We start from the raw sequence: 26,622 nt of genomic DNA on the forward strand, positions 1-26,622 counted from the left end.
TTACAGAAATGAATTCAGTTTTTTAAAATGGTGACAATTTAACAAGGTTTGTGGTTAACAATAATGTACCAATGCCACTTAACGTGGTTTTGATACTGTACTGTAGCTATATAAGATGTCACCTCCGGAGAAAATGGTTTGAAGTATATGTGAGACTCTTTGTGCAATTTTTACCACATTCTGTGAGTAATAATTCAAAATAAAAAGATTTTTAAAAAATTGTAAGTACATTGGTTCTCCTAAAACAAGGTTCAGTTTAGTTAAGTTGGCATTATCTGACAGAACAGTGGAAGGAGCACATGTGAAGGTGTCGACTTCATGCCCTACACCATGGAGCTTATGAGCGAGTTCTGTTATTGTGTATATTTGATACCTTAGTTATTAAAATAGACCTTAATAGACTTTAAGCTAGACCTACCCTACTAGGTTCTATTTTATAGTGTTATGTGATACTCATCACATTGTAGCAAGGTTTCAGAATAAAGATGGCAGTGTAGAAAGTTTTGCATAGAAGCAAGAGAATTTATTAATACAAAGTGGTAAACAAGATAAAGCCCATTGTGGAAACAGAGTTTTGTCTTAAAGAGCTGAAGATATTTCATAATATTGGGATAAATTCAGAAAGTGGTATTTCTAGATAGTTTTACTGGGAAAAATTGGTCTCCAAGGTAGATTGCTCTAGCATTACAGAGTAATGGAGAAAAATATTGATGTGTCAATATCACATGAATCTGGCTAATAAATGCTACTGGGGATATATTCTTTTCTTTGAGAAATCTCATTGCTCTTATTTAAAGGTATCCTCAAAACACTTCGGTGGGTCAAAAAGGTAAAAAATGTATTAGGCCATACTTACAACTGGTATTGTTATTAGCTTATAACAATGGGAGGACATATGAAAGTTGTGGACCAAGTGCAGTGACTTACACTTACAATCCTAATACTTTGGGAGGCTGAGGCAGGTGGATTGCTTGAGTTCAGGAGTTCAAGACCAGCCTGGGCAACATGATGAAACCCTATCTCTACTAAAAAAAAATTAGCCAGGCATGGTGGTGCTTGCCTGTAGTCCCAGCTACTTGGAAGGCTGATATGAGAGGATTGCTCGAGCCTGGGAGTTTGAGGCTTCAGTGAGCCGAGATCACGCTATTGTGCTCCACCCTGCATGACAAAGCAAGACCTGTCTCAAAAAAAAGAAAGTAAGTTTTGAATTTCTGTCTTTACCAAAGCCTGGCAGTCTGGAGTTAAGAAGCGTTCTCTCTCTGTTGAAGCCTAAGAGTGGTCGATGAATGGTTAGTATGAAGTACTTTAGAAGAGAGGATGTTGTCCTTACAAGGCATATTGAACTTTACCTGTCAGATTGCATTCCCAAACATGGATGGTTTCATTTCTAGAGTTTCCCAGCTTTATTTCTAGAGTTGTATGTCTTATGTTACAGAAAGAGAAAAAATTCATACACTAAAAAGATATATCCAAAGTTCATGTATTTATCCTCTTAATTTAATTGCAGGCCAGGCATAGGGGCTCACACCTGTAATCTCAGCACTTTGGAAGGCCAAAGTGGGAGGATTACTTGAGCTCAGAAGTTGGAGACCAGCCTGGGCAACATGGCGAAAACCTGTCTCTATTAAAAAAAAATACAAAAACTAATCTGGGTGTGGTGGAACACCTCTGTAATCCCAGCTACTTGGGAGGCTGAGGTGGGAGGATCACCTGAGCCTGGGAAGTCAAGGCTGCAGTAAGCCAAGTTTGTGCCACTGTGTTTCAGCCTGGGCAACAGAGTGAGACTCTGTCTCAAAAAAGAAAAAAAAAGTTGCAGATAAACTATGACCTCCTTCATGGTTATGGTCAGAAACAAGCCATTTTATTCCTTCTATAGGGCAGGTGTAGAAAAAATTCCTCTTGCTTATAGAAACCCGAGTTATGGGCTACATTTCCTTTATTAGAAAAGCCTCTTCTGCAAGCTGGTCCTTGCCATCTGTATTCATCATTTTCTTTATCATCCAGATCTTTCTTATTTTTACTTTAGCCAACAACACTTTGCTAAAATACTGTGTCTAAAGATCCAGCTTAGTCAGGTTATTAGGGTCTTGTTCTGCTATTTTACAGTCTGCTTATTTTTAGGTTTCACATTCCTCATGTTGAAGTAGTGCCCTTTCCTAAAGGAGTTTATGATTATCTTACTCAAACTGAGCACTGCTTTACTCACTGCCTTTGGGGTATGTGCCTTACTTGTAGAACTAGTGACAATACTGGTGGTACTGTATCAGATGAAGCAACCCACCCAAGATACCTTCAGGATTAACCCAGGATGATAGCATCCCAGCTTACAGCCTGCACCCTTTCAGACTTTTGTGTGCTAGGACTAGACATTACTATCTCATAAGCTGACAGTGAAGAATTTGTTTTTTTAGAGCTAGGGGTCTCCCTGTGTTGCCCAGGCTGGAGTGCAATGGCTATTCTCCGGCACAGTAATTGCACACTACAGCTTTGAACTCCTGGCCTCAAGTGATTTTCTTGCCTCGGCCTCCTGAGTAGCTGGAATTACAGTTGTGTGCCCCCATGCCTAGCTAGGCAGTGAAGAATTTTTAACACATACACGTACTGTAGAGGCTAGAGAACAAAGAATGCTTTTGATTCACCAATGTTACTTAATAGGGCTTTGTATAGATGCTTCATCCATCAAGTATGAAGATATTTTCTCATGTTCATAGTTACTGTGAAAGAATACATATTTTACTGTTTTATTCATCAAGTCAGGAAGTGTTGTAATGGGCATTTGGAGTTGATGTTCAGTAATTTCAGTATTGTTTATCATGTGATTTTTCAACAAAGTAAGAAATCAGCTCTATAACCACAGCACTTCCTCTCATTAAGTAGATGAGCCTTCAGTTCACAAGTGTGTCAAAGCTGATCTCAGCAGCATATACTTAGAATATACATGAGAAAAAAAGTTTGTTATTAATTTTCTCTTGCCTAATGTTAGCTTCTGAAAGGAAAATCTTGCCCTGAAATCTGAAATGTCCTGACAGATAAAAGATGAATGGCCATTACAGTGGCTCACGCCTTTAATTCCAGCACTGTGGGAGGCCAAGGCTTGTGTTCAGGAATTTGAGATCAGGCTGGGCAACATGGTGAAACCCCATCTTTACAAAAAATACAAAAATTAGCTAGGTTTGGGGGTGCACACCTATAGTTCAGCTGCTTGAGTGGCTGAAGTGGGAGGATTGCTTGAGCCTGAGAGGTCAAGGCTGTAGTGAGCTGTGATTGCTCACTGCACTCCAGCCTGGGCGACAGAGCAAGACTATTTCAAAAAAAAAAAAGAAAGAAAAAAGTTGAATATATGCTCAGCTATGTAGTTAGAGTATTATTTTTAGGTTATAAAAATTATTTGGATATATATTTTTAAACAAGAAAGGATTCTGGCTGGGTGTGGTGGCTTATGCTTGTGATCCCAGCACTTTGGGAGGCTGAGGCAGGTGGATCACCTGAGGTCAGGAATTTTGTGACCAGCCTGGACAACATGGTGAAACCCCATCTCTACAAAAAATACAAAAATTAGCTGGGAGTGGTGGCGAGTGCCTGTAGCAACTATTTGGGAGGCTGAGGCAGGAGAATTGCTTGGACCTGAGAGGTTGTGAGGCTGCAGTGAGCCAAGATTATGCCACTGCTCTGAAGTCCAGCCTGGGCAACAGAGCAAGGCTCCGTCTCAAAAAAAAAAAGAGAAAGAAAATTCTGGATTCTGCAAATAAATTTTTAAAAACTTAATGCTACTGCCAAGACATGAACCTATCTTGCTATTGAGTTAACAAGTGCAAGCTGTAACACTGTGGGTGATTATGTTTTCTTTAGAGACAGCCTTTGAGTTGGTGATAAGCTTATGCACTGAAGATGCCTTGACCAGCAAAACCCGTGTGTCATAAGATGCAGGGTCCTATTTTTCTGTGTATTATGCACATTTGGAGTTCTATTTCCATTTTAAGATCAGCTGACATAGGAAGTAGCTTTAAATGTCAGAAGCAGGTTTGTGATACTCACTAGTTACATCCACTATAACTTCTGTTATCACTGCTACTTAAAATCATGGAATCAGTGTTGGAAATAAAAGGAAATATTACCAAACACAAACTTGATAAGACTATAAATTGACCTAAAACTCATCCAAATGATACCAAGTGTTATTTTTAAAATAGTTACCAAATTTTCTTTTTCTTTCTTCCTTCCTTCCTTTCTTTCTTTTTCTTTCCTTTTCTTTCTTTCTTCTTTCTGATTGAGTTTTACTCGTCACCCAGCAGGTTGGAGTGCTATGGCGCAATCTTGGCTCACTGCAACCTCCGCCTCCTGGGTTCAAGCGATTCTTCTGCCTCAGCCTCTCCAGTAGCTGGGATTACAAGTGCCCACCACCATTTTTGTATTTTAAGTAGAGACAGGGTTTCGACCTGTTGGCCAGGCTGGTCTCAAAACTCCTGACCTCAGGCAATCCACCAGCCTTGGCCTCCCAAAGTGCTGGGATTACAGTGCCTGGCCAATAGTTACTAATTTTTCAAGCCACAGGAAATAAAAATTAGCTGTGTCAACATGGATTAAGCTTAGATTTTTGTTTGAAAATGCTGATTTTTAGAAACTAAGCTTTTAAAAGTTTGAATCATTCTGTGATCTTAAATACATCAGTTACTCATTTTGAGACATGCTGAACAAACAAAATTAGGATACAGGAAGAGTTCCGTCTTTTGAAGAATTAATTGATAATAGGACAGAGAAGTCAGTAGTTCAAAAATAGCAGAACGTAAAATTTCAAGTCTATTTAATTTGTTTGTTTATTTATTTTTGAGACAGAGTTTCACTCTGTTGCCCAGGCTGGAGTGCAGTGGCGTGATCTGGGCTCACTGCAACCTCCGCCTCCTGGGTTAAAGTGATTCTCCTGCCTCAGCCTCCTGAGTAGCTGGGGATTACAGGCGCCCACCAACACACTAATTTTTTGTACTTTTAGTAGAGACGGAATTTCACCGTGTTGGCTAGGCTGGTCTTGAACTCTTGACCTCAGGTGATCTGCCTGCCTCGACTTTCCCAAAGTGCTGGAATTACAGGCATGAGCCACCACACCGAGCCTTAATTTGTTTATTAAAAGAGAAAATGATATCCATATCTTTTAAACCAGATCTCAGGAAAGTAGGTAAAATTTTGTAGACAGGAAACAAGAAAACAAGGAGAATCCTAAAGCAAGAGACAGTTGGGAAACAAGCAGTAGCTTTAGATGCAGTAATTAGAGAACTGAGTTCTGCTTCACATCCCTTGTATAGAATTGTAGATACTTAGGATTTTGGAACTGGGTATATTAAGGAACAAGATATGTTAAGTATATAAGAAAAGAAATAAGTTCTTTTCTAGTTGAATAATGCCTAGCATATACAAAAAAAATTACATTATATTCCTTATTTTATATATATTCTTATATATTTATTATATATGTTTGTGTACACACACACACACACACACACTCTTTTTTTTTTTTGAGACAGGGTCTAACTTTGTCACCCAGGCTGGAGTGCAGTGGTGTGATCTCAGCTCACTGCAGCCTTGACCTCCCAGGTTCAGGCGATCCTCCTGCCTTAGCCCCACAAGTAGCTGGGAATACTGGTGTGTGCCAGCACGGCCCACTACTTTTTTTGTATTTTTTGTGGAGATGAGGTTTTACCATGTTGTCCAGGCCATTTTCAAACTCCTGAGCTCAAGTGATCTGCCCACCTTGGCCTCCCAAAGTGCTGAGATTACAGACCTGAGCCACCATGCCTGGCACTTTATTATATTTTAATAAATGAAATGATGTGGTATGGAAAAAAAATTTTCTGAATGGAGACCTGAGTTTATATCTCATCTCTGCTACTTAATTCTGAGGTTTCAGGTAGATTATTTAACCTATCTGAGTTTTCTTATCTTAAGGATAAAGATGAATTAACCTACCCTATGGGACTATTAAGAATAAAATGAAGGTCCTGTGTGGAAAACTAAATAACTGTTTATTATTCTTGCTGCTCTTGGTTGGATTGAGATCTTATGGTTAGGACATAATAAAATATGTCTATTTCACTTCTAAGATGTAATATTTCTATAACTTTAGTAAGGATGTGCTTTTAATAGTCAAAACAATAAATTAAACCTTTTAAAGCTGTGATTTAAAAACTATAAAATAATGCAATGAGAAATGGGCAAATTCAGATCATTTTATTTTACCTTGAGCAAGAAGACTATGCTAATGCTAATGCTAATGTTTTGCTTCCCCCTCAACCCCTGCCGCCCTTCCCAAAGAGAAGAGAACAGACAGTAATGGCAGAGTATATTTCGTCAACCACAACACTCGAATTACACAATGGGAAGACCCCAGAAGTCAAGGGTAAGAATAGTTACTTATATATTTAATCTTTTAAAGATTGTACCTTATTTCTAATAACTGAAGAAGATCAAAGTTCATACTCTTGCCAGAGACCTAAAACATTAATCACCTGCGTACTTTGGAAAGAGAAAATTATACTATTATTTTCATCTAATGGAAAATTTGAGTTTCTTTAAAGCACAGAAAAAAACCTTTGGCTGGACGTGGTGGCTCGTATCCATTATCCTGGCACTTTGGGAGGCCAAGGAGGGAGGACAGCTTGAGGCCAGGAGTTCAGGACCAGCCTGAGTAATGCAGTGAGACCTGTCTCTACAAAAACATCCCCCAAAATTGGGTGTGTTGGCATGTTAAACCTGTAGTCCCAGCTACCTGGAAGACTGAGGTGGGAGGATCACTTGATCCCAGGAGGTTGAGGCTGCAGTGAGCCATGATTGTGCCAGTACATTCCAACCTGGAGGACAGGTTGAGGCCTGTAAAAACCAATAGAAAAAACAAAATACTTCACTGGCACGTGAGAATATACTTATTATATATTTTAAATTACTAAGAACAGATTAGTGATTCTAAATCAGGGTTTCTTAACCTGGGATCACTGGTTAAGAATCCAGGGTATACGGCTTAGAGGGGAGAAAAATACATGCTCAGTTTCACTAGACTTTACTGGAAATTTAATATCTTCTTCCATTATGAATGTAGGCTACTACCATGTAGAATTAAGAATGCCTAGGACTTTGCCATCAGTAGAAGTCACAGGGTGTTAAAAAATATTCTGTGGTTGTTGTAGGTATCTCTGAATACTTCTTTACACACATCATTACAAGGACTTGCTAATTAATTTATTAATAAAGAGATACATATATTATCACAAGAGTTTCCCTTTGTTGCCCAGGCTGTTCTCAACTGCTGTTCTCAATTCTTGGCTTTAAGTGATCCTCCTGTCTTAGCCTTCTGACTAGCTGGGATTACAGGAATAATGTTTTGACAATTATGTGTATATAATGGTTTATCTTTCTAACATTTTATAGTAGTATGCATATTAGTTTGCTAGGGTTGTCTTAACAAAGTACCACAAAGGAGGTTGCTTCAACCACAGAAGCAATTCTCCTGCCTCTGCCTCCTGAATAGCTGGGATTACAGGTGCACACCACTACGCCCAGCTAATTTTTTATATTTTTAGTAGAGACGAGGTTTCACCACGTTGGTCAGGCTGGTCTTGAACTCCTGACCTTGTGATCTACCTGCCTTGGCCTTCCAAAGTGCTAGGATTACAAAGGTGTGAGCCACCATGCCTGGCTGAACATGAAGACTTCTAAGGCACAATGGTTAGAGCTTGGTTAAGGAGATGTTTAAGGTGGGTCACTAGCTAATGGGGAACATAAGCCAAGTAGACAGCAGAAGACTTGAGTTGTGGTTGATGGACCTTCTGAGTGTAACCTGTTTGTAGGATGTCCACATAGAGATGTCTAGTATACAACTGAAATTACTGAACTGAATGTTTTTCTAAAAGATTTCTGTTGTGTTTACTGATATTTGTAGCTTCTGTACTTGGCAAACAAGCAACTCTTTTAATATTTTTGTTTATGTTTTTTTCTGGGTTTTGTAGTCAATTAAATGAAAAGCCCTTACCTGAAGGTTGGGAAATGAGATTCACAGTGGATGGAATTCCATATTTTGTGGACCACAATAGAAGAACTACCACCTATATAGATCCCCGCACAGGAAAATCTGCCCTGTAAGTTTTCTAAACATTGTAGATTAAAAGTAAAAAACTAGTCCTTCAGGTTTTTGATATAAAGATTTGAATTAGCAAGGAGTGGAAGTGTTAGTATTTCTTGAGTTAGTTTGACAATAGGTTTCTGTTCAGTAAGTATTTTGCATTTCCATCTCCCTCTTGGATATTTTATTCTAGAGATTTTCATATTTGTTACCATTTGTTCACACGGCACTAAGTGAAACTGTTTAGAATTTATAGGTATTGTACTGCTTACCAATTAATCTCTGGTTTCTGATTTTCACCTTCTTTCATTCCCATTATTTTTTGACTTTAAAAAAGCTCCCATCACTTCTCCCCCACCCCATTTCTGAGAAGTAACCTTTCGATTTGCTTATTTGCTCTATGTCTTTTTTTGTATGTGGGAAAATATATAACAAAGTTTCTTGTTTTATGTGTACATTTCATTGGCATTGAGCACATTCATATTGTTGCATATTCATTATCACCATCCATCTCCAGAATATTTTCATCATTCCATACTGAAACTCTGTACCCTTTAAACAGTAACTTTAACAGACCTGGTAACCAGCATTCTACTTTCTTTCACTGTGAATTTGACTACTCTATGTACCTCATATTACTGAAGTCATACAATATTTATTCTTATGTTTCTGGCTTATTTCACTAAGGTCTTGTCTTCAAGATTTATCCATGTTGTAATATCTATGAAAATTTCATTCCTTTTTAAGGCTGAATAATATTCCAGTGTATGGATATATCACATTTTGTTTATTCACAAATATTTGCATTGTTTCCATTTTTTTTGGGGGGGGGTTTGTAAATAATGCTGCTGTGAACACTGGTATACAATTATCTGCCTGAGGCTAGGTATGGTGGCTTACGCCTGTAATCCCAGCACTTTGGGAGGCTGAGTCGGGCAGATCACCTTAGGTCAACAGTTTAAGACCAGCCTGGCCAACATGGCAAAACTCCATCTCTACTAAAAATACAAAAATTAGCTGGGCATGGTGCCAAATGCATTCCAGCCTGGGTGAGAGTGAGACCTCATCTCTTAAAAAAAAAAAAAAAACAAATCTGTTTGAGTCCCTACTTCGATGACTTTTGTATCTATACCTAGAAGCAGAATTGCTGGATTGAATATTAATTCTGTTAAATACAGAATTTTTAAAGAACTACCATACTGTTTTTCAGAGTGTCTGTGCCAGTTTACATTTCCACCAGTAGTGCAGAAGAATTCCAATTTCTGTACTTTCTCATCAGCTCTCCTGTTTTTTTCCTTCGTCCTCATTGTCTTTTTTAAATTGCCATCCTTAATGTGCTATTTCTTTCTTTTTTTTTTTTTTTTTTTTGTATTTCTCTAATGATTTGTGATGTTGAATATCTTTTCATATGTTTCTTGGCCATTTGTGTATCTTTGGAGAAATGTCTCTTCAAGTCCTCTCCCCATTTTTTTTTTTTTTTTTGCAGTTGAGTTTAGATGTTTTCTATATATTCTGGGTGTTAATACCTTATCAAAACATGATTTGCAATTATTTTCTCCCATTCTGTGGTTTCCTTTTTACTATGGATAGTGCCCTTTGATGCATGAAACATTTTAGATTTTGATGTCTGATTTGTCAATTTTTTGTTTGTTTGAGATGGAGTTTCACTCTTGTAGCCCAGGCTGGAGTGCAATAGCATGATCTCGGCTCACCGCAACTTCCACCTCCTGTGTTCAAGCGATTCTCCTGCCTCAGCCTTCCAAGGAAGCTGGGATTGTACAGGCATGTGCCACCACGCCCAGCTAATTTTGTATTTTTAGTAGAGACTGGGTTTCTCCATGTTGGTCAGACTGGTTTCGAACTTCAGCCTCAGGTGATCCTCCCACCTCAGGCTCCCAAAGTGCTGGGATTTCAGCTATGAGCCACCGCTCCTGGCCTGTTAGGTTTTTCTTTGTCACCCGTGCCTTTGGTGTTATATCCAAGAAGTCATTGCCAAATCCAGTATCATAAAGCTTTGCCCTAAGTTTTCTTCTGAGAGTTCTTTAGTTTTAGTTCTTACATTATCTTTTTTCCATTTTGAGTTAAATTTTGTATATGGTGTTGGATAAGGTTCCAACTTCATCTTTTTGCATGTGGATGTCTGGTTTTTCCAAGCACTATTTGTTGAGAAGACTGTCCTTTCACTGTCCTTTCCCCATTGCATGGTCATGGCACCACTGTCAAAAATCCTTTTACCATATATGCAAGGGATTATTTCTGGGCTCTTTATTATCTTGGTTTGTATGTCTGACTTACCAATACCACACTATAGCTTTGTAGCAAGTTTTCAAATCAGGAAGTATGTGTCCTCCAACTTTGTTCTTTTTTCAATCTTCTTTTGTCTATTCAAGGTCCTTTGAGATTCCATATGAATTTTAGGATGGATTTTTATATTTCTGCCAAAAAAAGAAAAAAGGTCTTTGGATTTTGATAGGAGATTTTATTGAATGTATAGATCACATTGGGGGTAGCATGGTTATCTTAACAATATTAAGTTTTCCAATCCACGAATGTGGATATCGTTGTGTTTTCTTTAACTTATTTCAGCAGTGTTTTGTTGTTCTCAGTGTACAAGTCTTTTGCCTTCTTGGTTAATTCTGAAGTATTTTTAATTCTTTGTGATGCTATTGTAAATTGAATTTTTTTTTTTATTTTCTTTTCAAATTGTTCTTAGTATATAGAAATGGAACTGATTATTGTGTGTTGACTTGGTGTGCTGCTGCTTTGCTGAATTCATTTGTTCTGGCAGGGTTTTGGTGTGAAATATTTAGTGTTTTCTTCATAAAAGATCATAGCATCTGAAAATGGATGTTTTCTTCTTCCCAATTTGGGTATCTTTTATTTTATTTTTTTCTTGCTTATTTCCTTTAGCAAGAGCTCCTAATACTATGTTGACTGCAAGTGACAAAAGTAGGCATTCTTGTGTTGTTCCTCATCTTAAAGAAACAACTTCTGCCGGGCGCGGTGGCTCATGCCTGTAATCCCAGCACTTTGGGAGGCCGAGGCGGGTGGATCACGAGGTCAAGAGATCGAGACCATCCTGGTCAACATGGTGAAACCCCGTCTCTACTAAAAATACAAAAAAATTAGCTGGGCATGGTGGCGCGTGCCTGTAATCCCAGCTACTCAGGAGGCTGAGGCAGGAGAATTGCCTGAACCCAGGAGGCGGAGGTTGCGGTGAGCCGAGATCGCGCCATTGCACTCCAGCCTGGGTAACAAGAGTGAAACTCCGTCTCAAAAAAAAAAAAAAAAAAAGAAACAACTTCTAACCATTGAATGTGATGTTTGCTGTTAGATTTTTATATATGAAGTAGTTTATTATTATATTGAAGTAGTTCCCCACTATTCCTAGTGTTTCCTATCTCTGTTATGGACTGTTTTATCATGAAAGTGTATTGAATTTTGTAAAATCCTTTTTTGGTATCAAGTCAGATGATCATTTGATTTTTCCCACCCCATTCTGTTAGTGTGGTATATTATGATGATTTTTCGTAGGTTGAGCCATTTTTCCATTCCAGGAATAAATCCTCCTTAGTCAAAAGGATTAAAATATGCTTTTAATATGCTGCTGAGATTTTTTTTTTTTTGCTGATAACTTTATTTAGTATTTTTCCATCAGTGTTCATAAGGGATATTGGTCTGTAGTTTTTTTATAGTGTCTTTATTAGGCTTTCTTAGAGCAAAAGTGGTTCCCTATTACCTTCTAATTTTATATTTCTACACATTAAAAACTTTTATGTTTAAAGCAGAAACTGGGAAATCAGACCAATTTGGTATTAATGAAATTACAGAGGTAATTTAGATATGGAAATAAATTATTGATAGATATTATTCTATCATTTATTTTAGTTATAATTAAGTTTGGGTGCTTATAATAGAAAATCCTAAAACAATAGTGGTTTATGTAAGATAGAATTGTATTTGTCCCCATCACTTAACAATAGTCCAGTGGGCCTTACACCACACTACTACCATTGCTCAAAAAAGAAGTCATAATAAAAATCAGGAAAGATTTTATATTGAATAATAATAAAAACACCACATATCACAATTTGTGAGATTTAACTAAAGTAGTCTTCAGAGGAAAACTTTTTGTTTTAAAGAAGTAGATGAGAATATAGTAAAGGTAAAATCGGTGATCTCTGCTTTTACCTTGAGATGCTAGAAAAAGGAAAGTTATTAAACCTAAAGTAAGTACAAGAAAGGAAATAAAAGCAGAACTCAGTGAAGCGGAAAAGAAACAATGGAGTGCTCAAAGCTAGAAGATGTATTTTTGGTAAATATTAATAATACTAACAATCCTTAAAAATTAAACGTGTAGGCCGGGCGCGGTGGCTCATGCCTGTAATCCCAGCACTTTGGGAGGCCGAGGCAGGTGGATCACGAGGTCAAGAGATCGAGACCATCCTGGTCAACATGGTGATACCCCGTCTCTACTAAAAATACAAAAAATTAGCTGGGCATGGTGGCGCGTGCCTGTAATCTCAGCTACTCAGGAGGCTGAGGCAGGAGAATTGCCTGAACCCAGGAGGCGGAGGTTGCGGTGAGCCGAGATCGCGCCATTGCACTCCAGCCTGGGTAACAAGAACGAAACTCTGTCTCCAAAAAAAAAAAAAAAAAAAAAAAAAATTATACGTGTAAAGAAAAAAAGAGGGATGTCGCCATATATTTTACAGACATTAAAAAAAAAAGGGTATATTTCTGCTAATACACTTAACATTTTAGATCAAATGGACAAATTCCTTAAAAGGTATGTCACCAAAATGGACACAAGAGATAGTAAGTCTAAATATCCCTATAGCTGATAAATCAAAGGCATAACAATTAAAGAATTCTTAAGGCATGCCCAGTGGCTCATGCCAGTAATCTCAGCACTTTAGGAGGCCAAGGTGGGCAGATCACTTGAGCTCAAGCGTTCAGGACCAGCCTGGGCAACCTGGTGAAACCCCATCTCTATAAAAAATACAGTGTATTAGCCAGGTGTGGTGGTGCATGCCTGTAGTCCCAGTTACTTGGGAGAGTGAAGTGGGAGGATTGCTTGATCCCAGGAGGCTGTAGTGAACTGAGATTACACCACTGTACTTGAGCCTGGGTGACAGAGTATGACCCTGTCTCAAAAAAAAAAAAAAAAAAAAGATTTCTCATGAAGAAAATTCTGGCCTAGATGGTGTGTCACTGGTAAAGTTTATCAAACTTAAAAGTAATAAATAACATCAATCCTATTCAAATTCATTCATAAAATACAAAAGATGGGAATGTTTTCTATCTCATTTTATCAGGCTCCTATAATATTGTTACCAAAATCAGATAGGAACAGTATAAGAAAATTATTCACTAATATTTCTACAAACATAGGTGTAAAAATCATTAACAAAATAATGGCAAATTAAATCCAGCTATATATAAAAATGATACTATGCTATCATCAAGTGGAGTTTATCTCAGTAATAGACTAAAGGAGGTTGGGCTCAGTGGCTCATGCCTGTAATCCCAGCACTTTGGGAGGCCGAGGCAGAAGTTCAAGACCAGCCTGGCCAACATGGTGAAATCTCATCTCCACTAAAAATGCAATAATTAGCTGGGCGTGGTGGTACACTCCTATAGTCCCAGCTACTCAGGAAGCTGAAGCAGGAGAATCTCTTGAACCCAGGAGGCAGAGGTTGCAGTGAGCTAAGATTAGGCCACTGCACTTCTGTCTGGGTGACAGAGCAAGAGTCCCATCTCAAAAAAAAAAAAAAAATTGACTAAAGGAGAAAAATTGTATGATCATTTCTGAAAAAGCTTTTGACAAAATACAATGCAAATTTATGATAAACTCTCAGCTACCTTGGAAACTTTTTTAACTGAAAAAAAATTTACCAAAAGCTTACAGCCAACATCACAATTAATGATGAAATACCCTAGAAGATCAAGAATAAGACAAGGATATCTATTTCACTCAACATTTTGTTGGTATTCCTAGCCAGTGCATTGAGATGAGAAAAAGAAATAGAGGCCAGGCACAGTGGCTCACACCTGTAATCCCAACACTTTGGGATGCCAAGGCAGGTGGATCACTGGAGGCCAAGAGTTCGAGACTAGCCTGGGCAATTTGGTGAAACCCCTTCTCTACTAAAAATATAAAAATTAGCCAGTTATGATGGCAGGCGCCTGTAATCCCAGCTACTCAGGAGGCTGAAGCAGGAGAATCACTTGAACCTTGGGGGTAGAGGTTAGAGTGAGCGCGTCACTACACTCCAGCCTGGGAGACAGAGCGAGACTCAATCTCAAAAAACAAAAACAAACAAAAAAAAGAAATACAAGGTGTATAAATTGGAAAGGAAGAAGTAAAACTGTCTTTTTTCCCCTCACACAAATAACATAATTTTGTATATAAAAAATCATAATCGACTGGACATGGTGGCTCATGCCTGTAATCCCAGCACTTTGGGAGGCCGAGGCAGGCTGATCATGAGGTCAAGAGATTGAGACCATCCTGGCCAACATGGTGAAACCCCATCTCTACTAAAAATAAAAAAATTAGCTGGGCGTGGTGGCACATGCCTATAGTCCCAGCTACTCGGGAGGATGAAACAGGAGAATTGCTTGAACACGGGAGGCGGAGGTTGCAGTGAGCCAAGATTGTACCACTGCACTCCAGCCTGACAACAGAGCAAGACAGCATCTCAAAAAAAAAAAAAAAAAACATAATCTAGAAAAAATTACTAGAACTAGTTAAGTGAATTTAACAGCATCACAGAGTATAAAGTCAATGTACAGAATCAGTTGTGTTTTTTTTTTTTTTTTGAGAGGGAGTCTCTGTCGTCCAGGCTGGAGTGCCGTGGCATTAGCTCACTGCAACCTCAGCCTCCCAGGTTCAAGTGATTCTCCTGCCTCAGCCTCTTGAGTAGCAGGGATTACAGGTGCACGCTACCATGCTCGGCTAATTTTTGTATTTTTATTTTTATTTTATTTTATTTTATTTTGAGACGGAGTTTCGCTCTTGTTACCCAGGCTGGAGTGCAATGGTGCGATCTCAGCTCACTGCAACCTCCGCCTCCTGGGTTCAGGCAATTCTCCTGCCTCAGCCTCCTGAATAGCTGGGATTACAGGCATGTGCCACCATGCCCAGCTAATTTTTTGTATTTTTAGTAGAGACGGGGTTTCACCATGTTGACCAGGATCGTCTCAATCTCTTGACCTCGTGATCCACCTGCCTCACCTCCCAAAGTGCTGGGATTACAGGCGTGAGCCCCTGCGCCTGGCAATTTTTATATTTTTAGTAGAGACAGGGTTTCACCATGTTGGTCAGGCTGGTCTCAAACTCCTGACTTTGTGATCCGCCCGCCTCAGCCTCCCAAAGTGCTGGGATTACAGGTGTGAGCCACTATGCCTGGACTTTTTTTTTTTTTTGAGATGAAGTCTAACGTTGTTGCCCTTGCCGGAGTGCAGTGGCACCATCTCACTGCGGCATCCACCTCCCAGATACAAGTAATTTTCCTGCCTTAGCCTCCTCAGTAGCTGGGATTAGAGGCACCTGCCACCACACCCAGCTAATTTTTGTATGTTTAGTAGACACAGGGTTTCACCATGGCGGACAGGCGGGTTTCACCATGGCAGACAGGCTGGTTTCAAACTCCTGACCTCAGTTGATCCACCTGCCTCAGCCTCCTAAAGTGCTGGGATTACAGGTGTGAGCCACTGCACCTGGCCAAAAAGATCCTTCTTGAAAGTCTCATATGCCACTTCCACTTAGAGACTTAAGTCATATGGCCATATAGAGAAATGTAGTCTTTATTATAGTAAGCAGTCTGCTCAGTTAAATAACAAGGGTCTTACTTAAGGATAAAGGAAGGAATGGATGTTGGGATAGACAGCATTCTCAGATAGAATCCCTTTTACCTAGCCCTCTTAGATTTGGCAGCGTGTGAAAGAAATTCCCATAATAGTAGCTTCAACAAGATGAAATTTTTTTTTTTTTTGCTTTTTCTCTTACTTAAACGTATTCATGGGGAAATATCTCCCAAAAACTAAAGAATGGTTGTGTCAGGAATATGCTGTATTTTTGTATTTAGCTAGTAAGTGCTGAGAGGGGGTGGGTGTTTCACTTCCCTTCAGTGTTATCTTTTACAAGCAGCTATATTTGTCCTGTTAACCTTTGTTCTTCCTCAGAGACAATGGACCTCAGATAGCCTATGTTCGGGACTTCAAAGCAAAGGTTCAGTATTTCCGGTTCTGGTGTCAGGTTAGTGTTGGAACTGTATCTCTGTACTCCCTTTCCTTTGTTTTGTTGCTTATATTACACAGTGATTGTGAAAATACTTGACTCACAGAAAAACAGATAAAACAGGAAGCATTAGAATCTCTTTCCCCTATTTTTAGAGCAAATAAATAGGTTTTGTTTTGTTTTGTTTTGTTTTTTGTATTTTAGTGGAGACGGGGTTTCGCCATGTTGGCCAGGCTGATCTCGAACTCCTGACCTCGTGATCTGCTTGCCTCGGCCTCCCAAAGTGCTGGGATTACAGGCGTGAGCCACTGCGCCGGCACAAATAAATAAATTTATCAGTTAGATCATTTGTGACTTTGGTTATTCAGAAAATTAAACCTCATGTAATCCCAGCACTTTGGGAGGCTGAGGTGGGCAGATTACTTGAGCTCAGGAGTTCAGGACTAATCTGGGCAATATAGTGAGGCCTTATCTCGATAATTTTTTTTTTTTTTAAGAAGAAAATTAAACTTGAAACCATTTGGACAAACACTGTCACTTTTTCCTCAGTACCCATTACTTTCAGATTGCAGAAATCTTCAAATATAAGTTAAAGCATTTTCTGATATAATTGTAACCAGCTACTTTATTTTTATTTATTTGTTATTTTTCCTGAGACAGAGTCTCACTCTGTCACCCAGGCTCCTGGAGTGCATTGGTGCCATCATGGCTCACTGCAGCCTTGACCTCCTGGGCTCAGGTGATCCTCTTGCCTCAGCCTTCTCATTAGCTGACACTACAGACATACTTCACCACACCCCACTAATTTTTAGTAGAGACAGGTTGCCCCTGTGTTGCCCAGGCTGGTTTTGAACTCATGGACTCAAATGATCCTCCTGCCTCATCTTCCCAAAGTGCTGGGATTACAGACGTGAGCCAGCATGTCTGGATACCAGCCATTTTTATATCTAGCATTGATAATAAATGACTTTGATAGATATATACGTGTTCATACATACATGAACATGTCCATACATAGATGTACTATTCAGTGTTTTTTTCCAGATGTGATCAACTGTTTCTGATTATAGATATTTACTGGAATTAATGATTTTTTTATGCGTTCTAAATCAAATGAATGCCCTAGTCAAAGATACTATGATGAATATTTTTACACTTGAAACTCTTGTGATTAACTGGACCCATGAAAGCAAGAAGAATCTGAATTAACTGTTTGAAATTAAGTAAAGATTTATTTGGGCAGGGTATAGTGGCTCATGCCTGTAATCCCAGCACTTTGGGGGGCCGAGGCAGGCGGATCACGAGGTCAAGAGATCAAGACCATCCTGGCCAACACGATGAAACTCCATCTCTACTAAAAATACAAAAATTAGCCAGGTGTGGTGGCACGTGCCTATAATCCCAGCTACTTGGGAGGCTGAGGCAGGAGAATCGCTTGAACCCAGGAGGCGGAAGTTGCAGTGAGCTGAGATTTCACCACTGCACTCCTGCCTGGGCGATAGAGCAAGACTCCATCTCAAAAAAAAAAGAAAAACAAAAAACCACAATATTGATCTCATATAAACATTGGTTACTTAATAATGTGTCAAATAAACTTTTTTTTTGAGACTGAGTCTTGCTCTATCGCCCAGGCTGGAGTGCAGTGGCACAATCTCAGCTCACTGCAACCTCCACCTCCCAGGTTCAAGCGATTCTCCTGCCTCAGCCACACACCACAATGCCTGGCTAATTTTTGTAATTTTAGTAGAGGCGGAGTTTCATTGTGTTGGCCAGGATGGTCTCAATCTCTTGCCCTCATGATCTGCCAGCCTCGGTCTCTCAAAGTGCTGGGATTAGAGTTGTAATCCACCGCACCTGGCCCCATTTTCATATATTAATCTATAATTAGCATGAATACTCACAGACCCATTGGTAAATGTTATTGAATATAAATTTATATATTCATAGTCACATTGTTTCTGTAAGCATAGATAAAAGTAAATAAAACTTTGCCCTTTTGATTTTTTGATAGGCTGATTTAATGGTGAGAGTTGACTTAAATCATTCTTCTGTTTCAGCAACTGGCCATGCCACAGCACATAAAGATTACAGTGACAAGAAAAACATTGTTTGAGGATTCCTTTCAACAGGTATTGTTTCATTCGCTCAATAATTTTTCCCCTTGCTGCTACCCTAGGACCAGCTTTTGGTGCTGGCAGTTTAATCTGAATGGTTTGGAACTTCTTGAGTTGAAGTCCTTGAAGTATTCAAGTGTGATCTCATTGCCAGTCCCCTTACGGCTTAAGAGGCTGTGTGTGTGTTTATGTGTTTCAGGTTTCCATTTATAAACTGGTATTTGATTTGAAATAAATGCACAGGTAAGATAATAGGTTTTTGGTAGCCAAAGGTCTGGAAATACCTATATGAACATTAACAGATGTGTAGAAAGGAGAGGGGAAGACTTCTTGTTTTTGCACTTCAGTATTACTTGGATTTTTATAATAAGCACAATTAAATTTGTTTTTTTATACAGAGAAAGTCTGGTCATTGTTGACAGTATCTAAAAAAGATACAAGTTTCCAGAAGTAGTCAATGGATCTTTTCACTTGTCTTCAGAACTTAATTTACTCACCAGGCATGGTGGCTCACGCCTGTAATCCTAACACTTTGGGAGAGTAAGGCGGGTGGATCACCTGAGGTCAGGAGTTCGAGACCAGCCTGGCCAACATAGTGAAACCTCATCTCTATTAAAAATTTAAAAATTAGCTGGGTATGGTGGCAGGTGCCTGTAATCCCAGCTACTCAGGAGAATCACCTGAACCTGGGAGGAGGAAGTTGCAGTGACCTGAGATCATGTCACTGCATTCCAGCCTGGGCCAGCAACAAAACTCCCTGTCAGTTTAAAAAAAAAAAAAAGACTTGAGTTAATCTATTTACTTTTATCTTGCAAATATCACTAATAACCTACCGCAACTAAATGTTAAAGTGATTGTGTTATATACAAGATTAAAATAACTGTGAAAAAATCTTTTAAAATGAAAACATCTGGTTAGTCCTTGTTTTATAGCCAGATGCAGAAGTGATTCTTTATTTTCAGGCACCAGTGATATAGCAGCAACTACAGCTTTAAGAAGTATGGAACTGAGGCCGGGCGCGGTGGCTCACGCCTATAATCCCAGCACTTTGGGAGGCCGAGGCGGGTGGATCACGAGGTCAAGAGATCAAGACCGTCCTGGTCAACAAGGTGAAACCCCGTCTCTACTAAAAATACAAAAATTAGCTGGGCATGGTGGCGCGTGCCTGTAGTCCCAGCTACTCGGGAGGCTGAGGCAGGAGAATTGCTTGAACCCAGGAGGCGGAGGTTGCGGCGAGCCGAGATCGCACCATTGCACTCCAGCCTGGGTAACAAGAGCGAAACTCCATCTCAAAAAAAAAAAAAGAAGTATGGAACTGAATGCAAAGGGAAAACAGGTTGAGATAGTTGATAGTAGCTAGCTGCTTGCTTTCAGAATCAGTTTTGTTCATTTCCTAATGGAACTTCAATTATTGACATTAAAGGAAAAAACCAGTTGGCATCCTGCTATGTAGGTACAGAAAATGTTTTAGTGGGAACTGGAGCTGTACTGAGGCCATTTAGAGAATTATTAATCATCTCCTTGATCTAAGTATCAAAGGCCATTCCCCACCCTAGTCCTTGCCCATTTCTAATTTTTATGTTCATAACTATCCTTTTATCACTCTGTTGGATGAGTTTCTTGAAACAACTTGCTGGTACCAGTACTGGAGAGTTGCAAAACATGTTAAACTGTTCCTTTATCTTTTGACTTTGAAACCTAAAGTCTTTTGTAGAATAACAGACTAGATGGTGCTAAAACAGTTATTTAAAATTGTCACCCTAGATTTGACATCCATCGAATAACTGGGTAAAAAAAACCATAAGAGAACAGTTTAATTGCTTAAAAGTAACAAAACTAATTGCAAAATTAGCATCAGCATCAGATTTTCTTTGGATAGCTGTTGGATAAAATTGCTCTGGATAGTGTTTCTTCTGTTAACATAGCACAACTGGTTATGGGGGAAAATACAGGAGAAAGCAATGTTTTTTCCTGCATATTAGGCATTTGTTAAAAGGAATTATTTAAATATAGTTTTTACCTTGTAACATTTCTCATTTGGGTTGCTATATACCTAGCCTATACTATTTGTAAAATACTTGGCATAAACATACATATATCATAAGCACAGAATTTTTTTGTTACATCTGGGACTTTCTGGCTTGAGTGTGGCATATGAATTTATAAATGTGATAGTTTTGTGGGGGAACTGAGAGAACCTTGGCATAAACAGGTTACTTACTGATCCTCTCTGGATATTTATATGTGAGAATTCATTCTTTTTTTTCTTCCCCCCACCATCCAAGAATTCATTCTTATCACTTGATAAAGTATAGGCATTATATCAACTTCTCCCTTTACAGGTTCTTACGTATTTTTTTCCTAAGAGTAATTGATATATGCAGTGCTATACACATACAATTTTGGTCAAATAATTAGTTTTACATGGCAGGAAACCAAATGACATATTCGTTGTAGCTCAGTAATGGTACTGTCCTTCAAATACGAAGATGATCCTGCATTGGAACTGAATCATTTTCTGAGTGCAAAAAAAAAAAAAAATTAAAATGATCCTCTTAACCACCTATAGTGGGACACAAAATTTGAGTAGTTTTTCAAGGTATTTATAGGTTGCCACTGAGAATGAGTTTCCAGAGTTAACTGGGTCTCTCTACAGCCACTGGTTTTCATTTCTCAGTTAGCCAGTTAACTGTTATGTGTACCTTTGGCTGTTAATCGAAACCAAACCAGAAAAACTCCACCTAACCTCTGACCATGCCCATCTGTGTTGTAAGTAATTGATATAAGCAACATGGTAAATCAGTAGTAGCATCATTAAAAATAAAATGACGGCCGGGCACGGCGGCTCATGCCTATAATCTCAGCACTTTCAGAGGCCGAGGTGGGCTGATCTTCTGAGGTCAGGAGTTCGAGACAACCTTGGCCAACATGGAGAAAACCCATCTCTACTAAAAATACAAAATTAGCTGGATATGGTGGCGCATGCCTATAGTTCTATCTACTCGGGAGGCTGAGGCAGGAGAATGGCTTGAACCCAGGAGGCGGAGGTTGCAGTGAGCTGAGATCACGCCATTGCACTTCAGCCTGGGCAACAAGAACGAGACTCCATCTCAAAAAAAAATAAATAAAATCACATGTGTATAAAGTATATAAAAATATAGATGTGTATAATAAAGAAAATATTATTAAACTTTACTATAATGTATTTTCTGTATGTGTGGTTTTGACTAGACCATGAACACCTTTCTATGTCATGGGAGATTTAAATTACCTACAATTAAGGAGATGTCAAACTTAGAAGTGGTAGACAATGTTTCAATAGCTTTTTTCACCAACTATTTTACTTTATTGTTTTTAGATAATGAGCTTCAGTCCCCAAGATCTGCGAAGACGTTTGTGGGTGATTTTTCCAGGAGAAGAAGGTTTAGATTATGGAGGTGTAGCAAGGTAGTGATAATATGAATACTCAGAACTTAGTTCCTTTCCTCCAAAGGTACCATTACACTTTGCTTGCAAGTATTATTTTCTCAATATTATATTTTAGGAAAATGAAATATATCAAATTATACCTTTATTATGCTATAGCTACAGAATTTCAAAAAACATTTAATTCAGCACTTTCTGTGTCATGTACAGGTGATTTATTTCACCCACATCACCCATTTAATCTTCAGGGTAACCTTGTGAGATAGAGTTTTACAGGATAACAAAGAGGCTTAGAGACTCACCTAAGGTACATAGTAAGTTGTACAGTCTGGATACAATCTTGTATCATCTAACCAGTAACCATTGTTCAGTCCACCACCTCTCATATCTGTTCCACAGAAAACACAAGGCCTTATAGAGATCAGGTCATTTCCCCCACCACAGATTACTGATACAGGTAATAATTACTCAGTTTGCAACTGAGATTAGTATATTTGTCATGAAAATATAGAAGGCTGTAGGAAATAGTTGAAAGTCTTAATTCTGCTTTCTTCATATTGGAGCTTGGAATCAGTCTGTAGAAGATAGTCTCAAGTGAGAACTGCTTTGCTTATTCCATAATAATATATCACACCAGGTTAAAAATTTGCATAGAGATGGCATTGTGCAAAAGTAAAGAAAAAAAAACTAAAAAAAAAAAAAAAGATGGCATTGTGCAAAGACAAGGACTTTGGGATCAGGACTGGATTTGAATCTTTCTTCTGCTTCCAATAGTGTGACGTTGGGCAATTATTTTCATCTATAAGATTAAGAATAGTAATATCTACATTTCTAGAATTATTGTGAAGTTTAGAAATATTTTTCTTATTGATGACCTAGTTCAGAGTCTGTGTCTTCGCGTACTTAGTAACTGGGGCTGACATTTTATTTTAGTAGTTCTTATTTATATTGTGTTTCTGAGTTCAAATAAAATTATTTCAATTTAATGATATAATTATAGATAAATAATAAATATGAGTAGAAACGTAATTTTGTATAAGTTAAAGGCAATTGAAGAGGAGAAAAATAATTCATTCTTAAAAGAAAATCAACTGGCAATATTAAAGTATATCACGAGATATACTTATCATAAGAGGCGTGAACTAACGGGAAAAGAGATCCAGATTACAAGCTTATGCCACATGTATTGCCCCGGATCACCCATGTTACGTAGTTTTAGTAACCATAATCTTATGTTAATATTGGTTCATATTTTCACGGTATTTCACTTAGAGTCTCTCAGAGCATTTTCTAATATGTGACTGGTTGTAATTAAGTGCTTTACTGCCTCTGTGAAATTGGAAGATTCTCCATATTCATTTAATGTGCAGGGAGTAGTGGCACTTGATGGGGATTATTATGGGACTTAGAAATAGATGGCATATTAGATTGATTTCAGCCACTCTCCTCACATGGGTCAATAGTGACTTTTAATTTTGCCTATGAATAGTATTTCATTGATTCTATGACTAATATTTTCATGTTATAATATCTCTGAAATTAAGATGTATTGCAGTTAAAATTGGGAAAAAACTATTTAGTGGTTCGTCACATAAAGGTGTAATGATGTCTTAGATTCTTTGAAATGTAGTAAGTTGTATGCTACCATCCCTGTAAAATAGATGTGAGTGTGAACAGAAGCAATAAAAATCAACATGAGATTAGAAAACTGTCACTAGCTGTGGGGTATAGAACCCTGAGAACTTTATAGCACTGTTCTTTGATTTGTTGGCATGGTAACCTGCAAGATTTTTCATCAAAAATTTTCTTTTGATTTCAGAGAATGGTTCTTTCTTTTGTCACATGAAGTGTTGAACCCAATGTATTGCCTGTTTGAATATGCAGGGAAGGATAACTACTGCTTGCAGATAAACCCTGCTTCTTACATCAATCCGGATCACCTGAAATATTTTCGTTTTATTGGCAGGTTTATTGCCATGGTAAGTGCAGGTCAAGAATTATGTTTACTTTGCTTATTCAGCAATACTAAATTTTCTTATATACAAGTTAAAGGGAAGTGGTTTTTGGTTTTGTTTTATTTTTTGTTTTTGAGTCATAGTCTTGCTCTGTTGCCCAGGCTGGAGTGCAGTGGCACAATCTCCACTCACTGTAACCCCTGCCTCCTTGGCTAGCCTCCTTGGTAGCTGGGATTACAGGTGTGCACCGCATGCCTGGCTGATTTTTGTATTTTTAGTAGAGACAGAGTTTCACCATTTTGGCCAGGCTGGTGTTGAAACTCCTGACCTCAGGTGATCCACTGCCTCAGCCTTCCAGAGTGCTGGGATTACAGGTGTGAGCCACTGTGCCCCACCAGGGAGGCATTTCTAAATGAAGAATTCATCTAACATATTGAAATAAAATGATTATTGTACAATTATTGTAAGTGGTCTTGTTTCCTTTTCTCATAGGCTCTGTTCCATGGGAAATTCATAGACACAGGCTTTTCTTTACCATTCTATAAGCGTATCTTGAACAAACCAGTTGGACTCAAGGATTTAGAATCTATTGATCCAGAATTTTACAATTCTCTCATCTGGGTTAAGTAAGTTTCTTTTTCCATGTAATTTATTAAAATATAGTTTATATGTGTTCCATGTAGGTATTGGTAACTTACTTAAACTATAAGCACATAATTGGTTTATTGCATTTAAATGATCTATATATCAAACCTGTGTTTTTATTCAATATGATAAATTTTACAAAAATATACCCTAAATCTTTGGCAATAATATGTTGACCTTAGAATAGAATCTTCTATTTTCTTCTTATTTTAATGTTACAGCTTAATATTAATATTATTAATTATTTAAGAACATGGGTCTTTAGTTAAAAACTTATAAATTATGATTGAATTGGTGGATATAACACATAGTACTAATTTCATTTGTGCAGAGAAAACAATATTGAGGAATGTGGTCTGGAAATGTACTTCTCCGTTGACAAAGAAATTCTGGGTGAAATTAAGAGTCATGATCTGAAACCTAATGGTGGCAATATTCTTGTAACAGAAGAAAATAAAGAGGAATACATCAGGTGAGAGTGCTCCTTTTCACATTTCACTTTTTGTTGAACTACAGCACATTAATAATTGCTTACTAATATCTACAAAAATATTTATCTCTCTACTAATCATTATCCTATGTAGGCAGTCATTTTTCATTTCTAAAAAGATTCTTTTAAAGTGTTTTAAGGATAAAAGTCATGCAGGGTCACTCTTGTAAACATCAGTTCTGTAAGCACTATACTGTATAACAAGTCATTTAAAATAATCTCAAATATATATTCAGATATTTTCACAGGCAATATTGTAAGGTGTATTAGTCCACTTTCATGCTGCTGACAAAGACATACCCAAGACTGGGCAATTTACAAAAGAAACATGTTTAATGGACTTACAGTTCCATGTGGCAGGCCTCACAATCATGGTGGGAGGCAAAGAGGGGCAAGTCACATCTTACATGGATGGCAGCAGGCAAAGAGAGAGCTTGTGCAGGGAAACTCCTGTTTTTAAAACATCATCATTGGCTGGGCACAGTAGTTCACACCTGTAATCCCAGCACTTTGGGAGGCTGAGGCTGGGGGATCACGAAGTCTGGAGATTGAGACCATTCTGGCCAACATGGTGAAACCCCATCTCTACTAAAAACATGAAAATTAGCTGGGTATGGTGGCGTACATCTGTAATCCCAGCTACTTGGGAGGCTGAGGCAGGAGAATTGCTTGAACCTGGGAGGCAGAGATTGCAGTGAGCTGAGATTGCACCAGTGTACTCCAGCCTGGTGATAGAGCGAGACTCCATCTCAAAAAAAACAAAAAACACCTCATCATGAGATCTTGTGTGAGACTTAACTCACTATCACAAGAACAGCATGGGAAAAACCCACCCCCATGATTCAGTTATTTCCCACTGAGTCTCTCTTACAATGCATGGGAATTATTAGAGCTACAAGATGAGTTGTATTTTGTCCTAGCAGAGGTTCTCTGTGAGGGCCCCGCCCCTACAGCAGAATTTTGCTTGAGCATCCAAGCAATTCTATACATTTTCTGAAATCTAAGCAGAGGTTCCCAAACCTCAGTTCTTGCCTTCTGTGCACCTGGAGGCTCAACACCATGTGGAAGCTGCCAGGGCTTGGGTCTTCCACTCTCTGAAGCAACAGCCTGAGCTGTACCTTGTCTCCTATTAGTTATGCTGGAGCAGCTGGAACATAGGGCACCAAGTCCCTAGACTGCACACAGCATGGGGACCCTGGGCTGAGCCCACAAAACCATTTTTTACTCCTAGGCCTATGGGCCTGTGATGGAAGGGGCTTCCATGAAGACCTCTAACATGCCCTGGAGACATTTTCCCCATTGTTTTGGGGATTAACATTTGGCTTCTCATTACTTATGCAAATTTCTATAGCCAGCTTGAATTTCTCCTCAGAAAATGATATTTTCTTTTCTATTGCATTGTCAGACTGCACATTTTTCCAAACTTTTAAGCTCTGTTTCCCTTACAAAACTGAATGCCTTTAACAGCACCCAAGTCTCCTTTTGAATGCTTTACTACTTAGAAATTTATTCTGCCAGATACCATAAATCATCTCTCTTAAGTACAAAGTTCTACCTATCTCTAGGGCAGGGGCAAAATGCCTTAGTCTGTTTGCTGAAACATAACAAGAGTCACCTTTGCTTCATTTCCCAAAAAGTTTCTT

General features: G+C 38.5%; 1 protein-coding gene across 3 annotated transcripts in view; it reads left to right on the forward strand.

Moving 5' to 3' along the window:
* ITCH (itchy E3 ubiquitin protein ligase) overlaps positions 1–26,622 on the forward strand; it is a 134,151-nt gene that overhangs the window by 81,265 nt on the left and 26,264 nt on the right. For all 3 annotated transcript variants that reach the window (XM_064382330.1, XM_012455158.3, XM_064382331.1), the window contains 8 exons: positions 6,304–6,388; positions 7,992–8,120; positions 16,295–16,367; positions 18,407–18,478; positions 21,822–21,910; positions 23,709–23,868; positions 24,337–24,470; positions 24,821–24,961. In XM_064382330.1, the coding sequence (XP_064238400.1) occupies positions 6,304–6,388; positions 7,992–8,120; positions 16,295–16,367; positions 18,407–18,478; positions 21,822–21,910; positions 23,709–23,868; positions 24,337–24,470; positions 24,821–24,961 (883 nt within the window). The remainder of the gene's footprint in view (positions 1–6,303; positions 6,389–7,991; positions 8,121–16,294; positions 16,368–18,406; positions 18,479–21,821; positions 21,911–23,708; positions 23,869–24,336; positions 24,471–24,820; positions 24,962–26,622) is intronic.

Source organism: Aotus nancymaae, unplaced genomic scaffold, assembly GCF_030222135.1.
Source record: "Aotus nancymaae isolate 86718 unplaced genomic scaffold, 86718_ANA_hifiasm-v0.15.2.pri h1tg000029l, whole genome shotgun sequence".
Taxonomy (NCBI): domain Eukaryota; kingdom Metazoa; phylum Chordata; class Mammalia; order Primates; family Aotidae; genus Aotus; species Aotus nancymaae.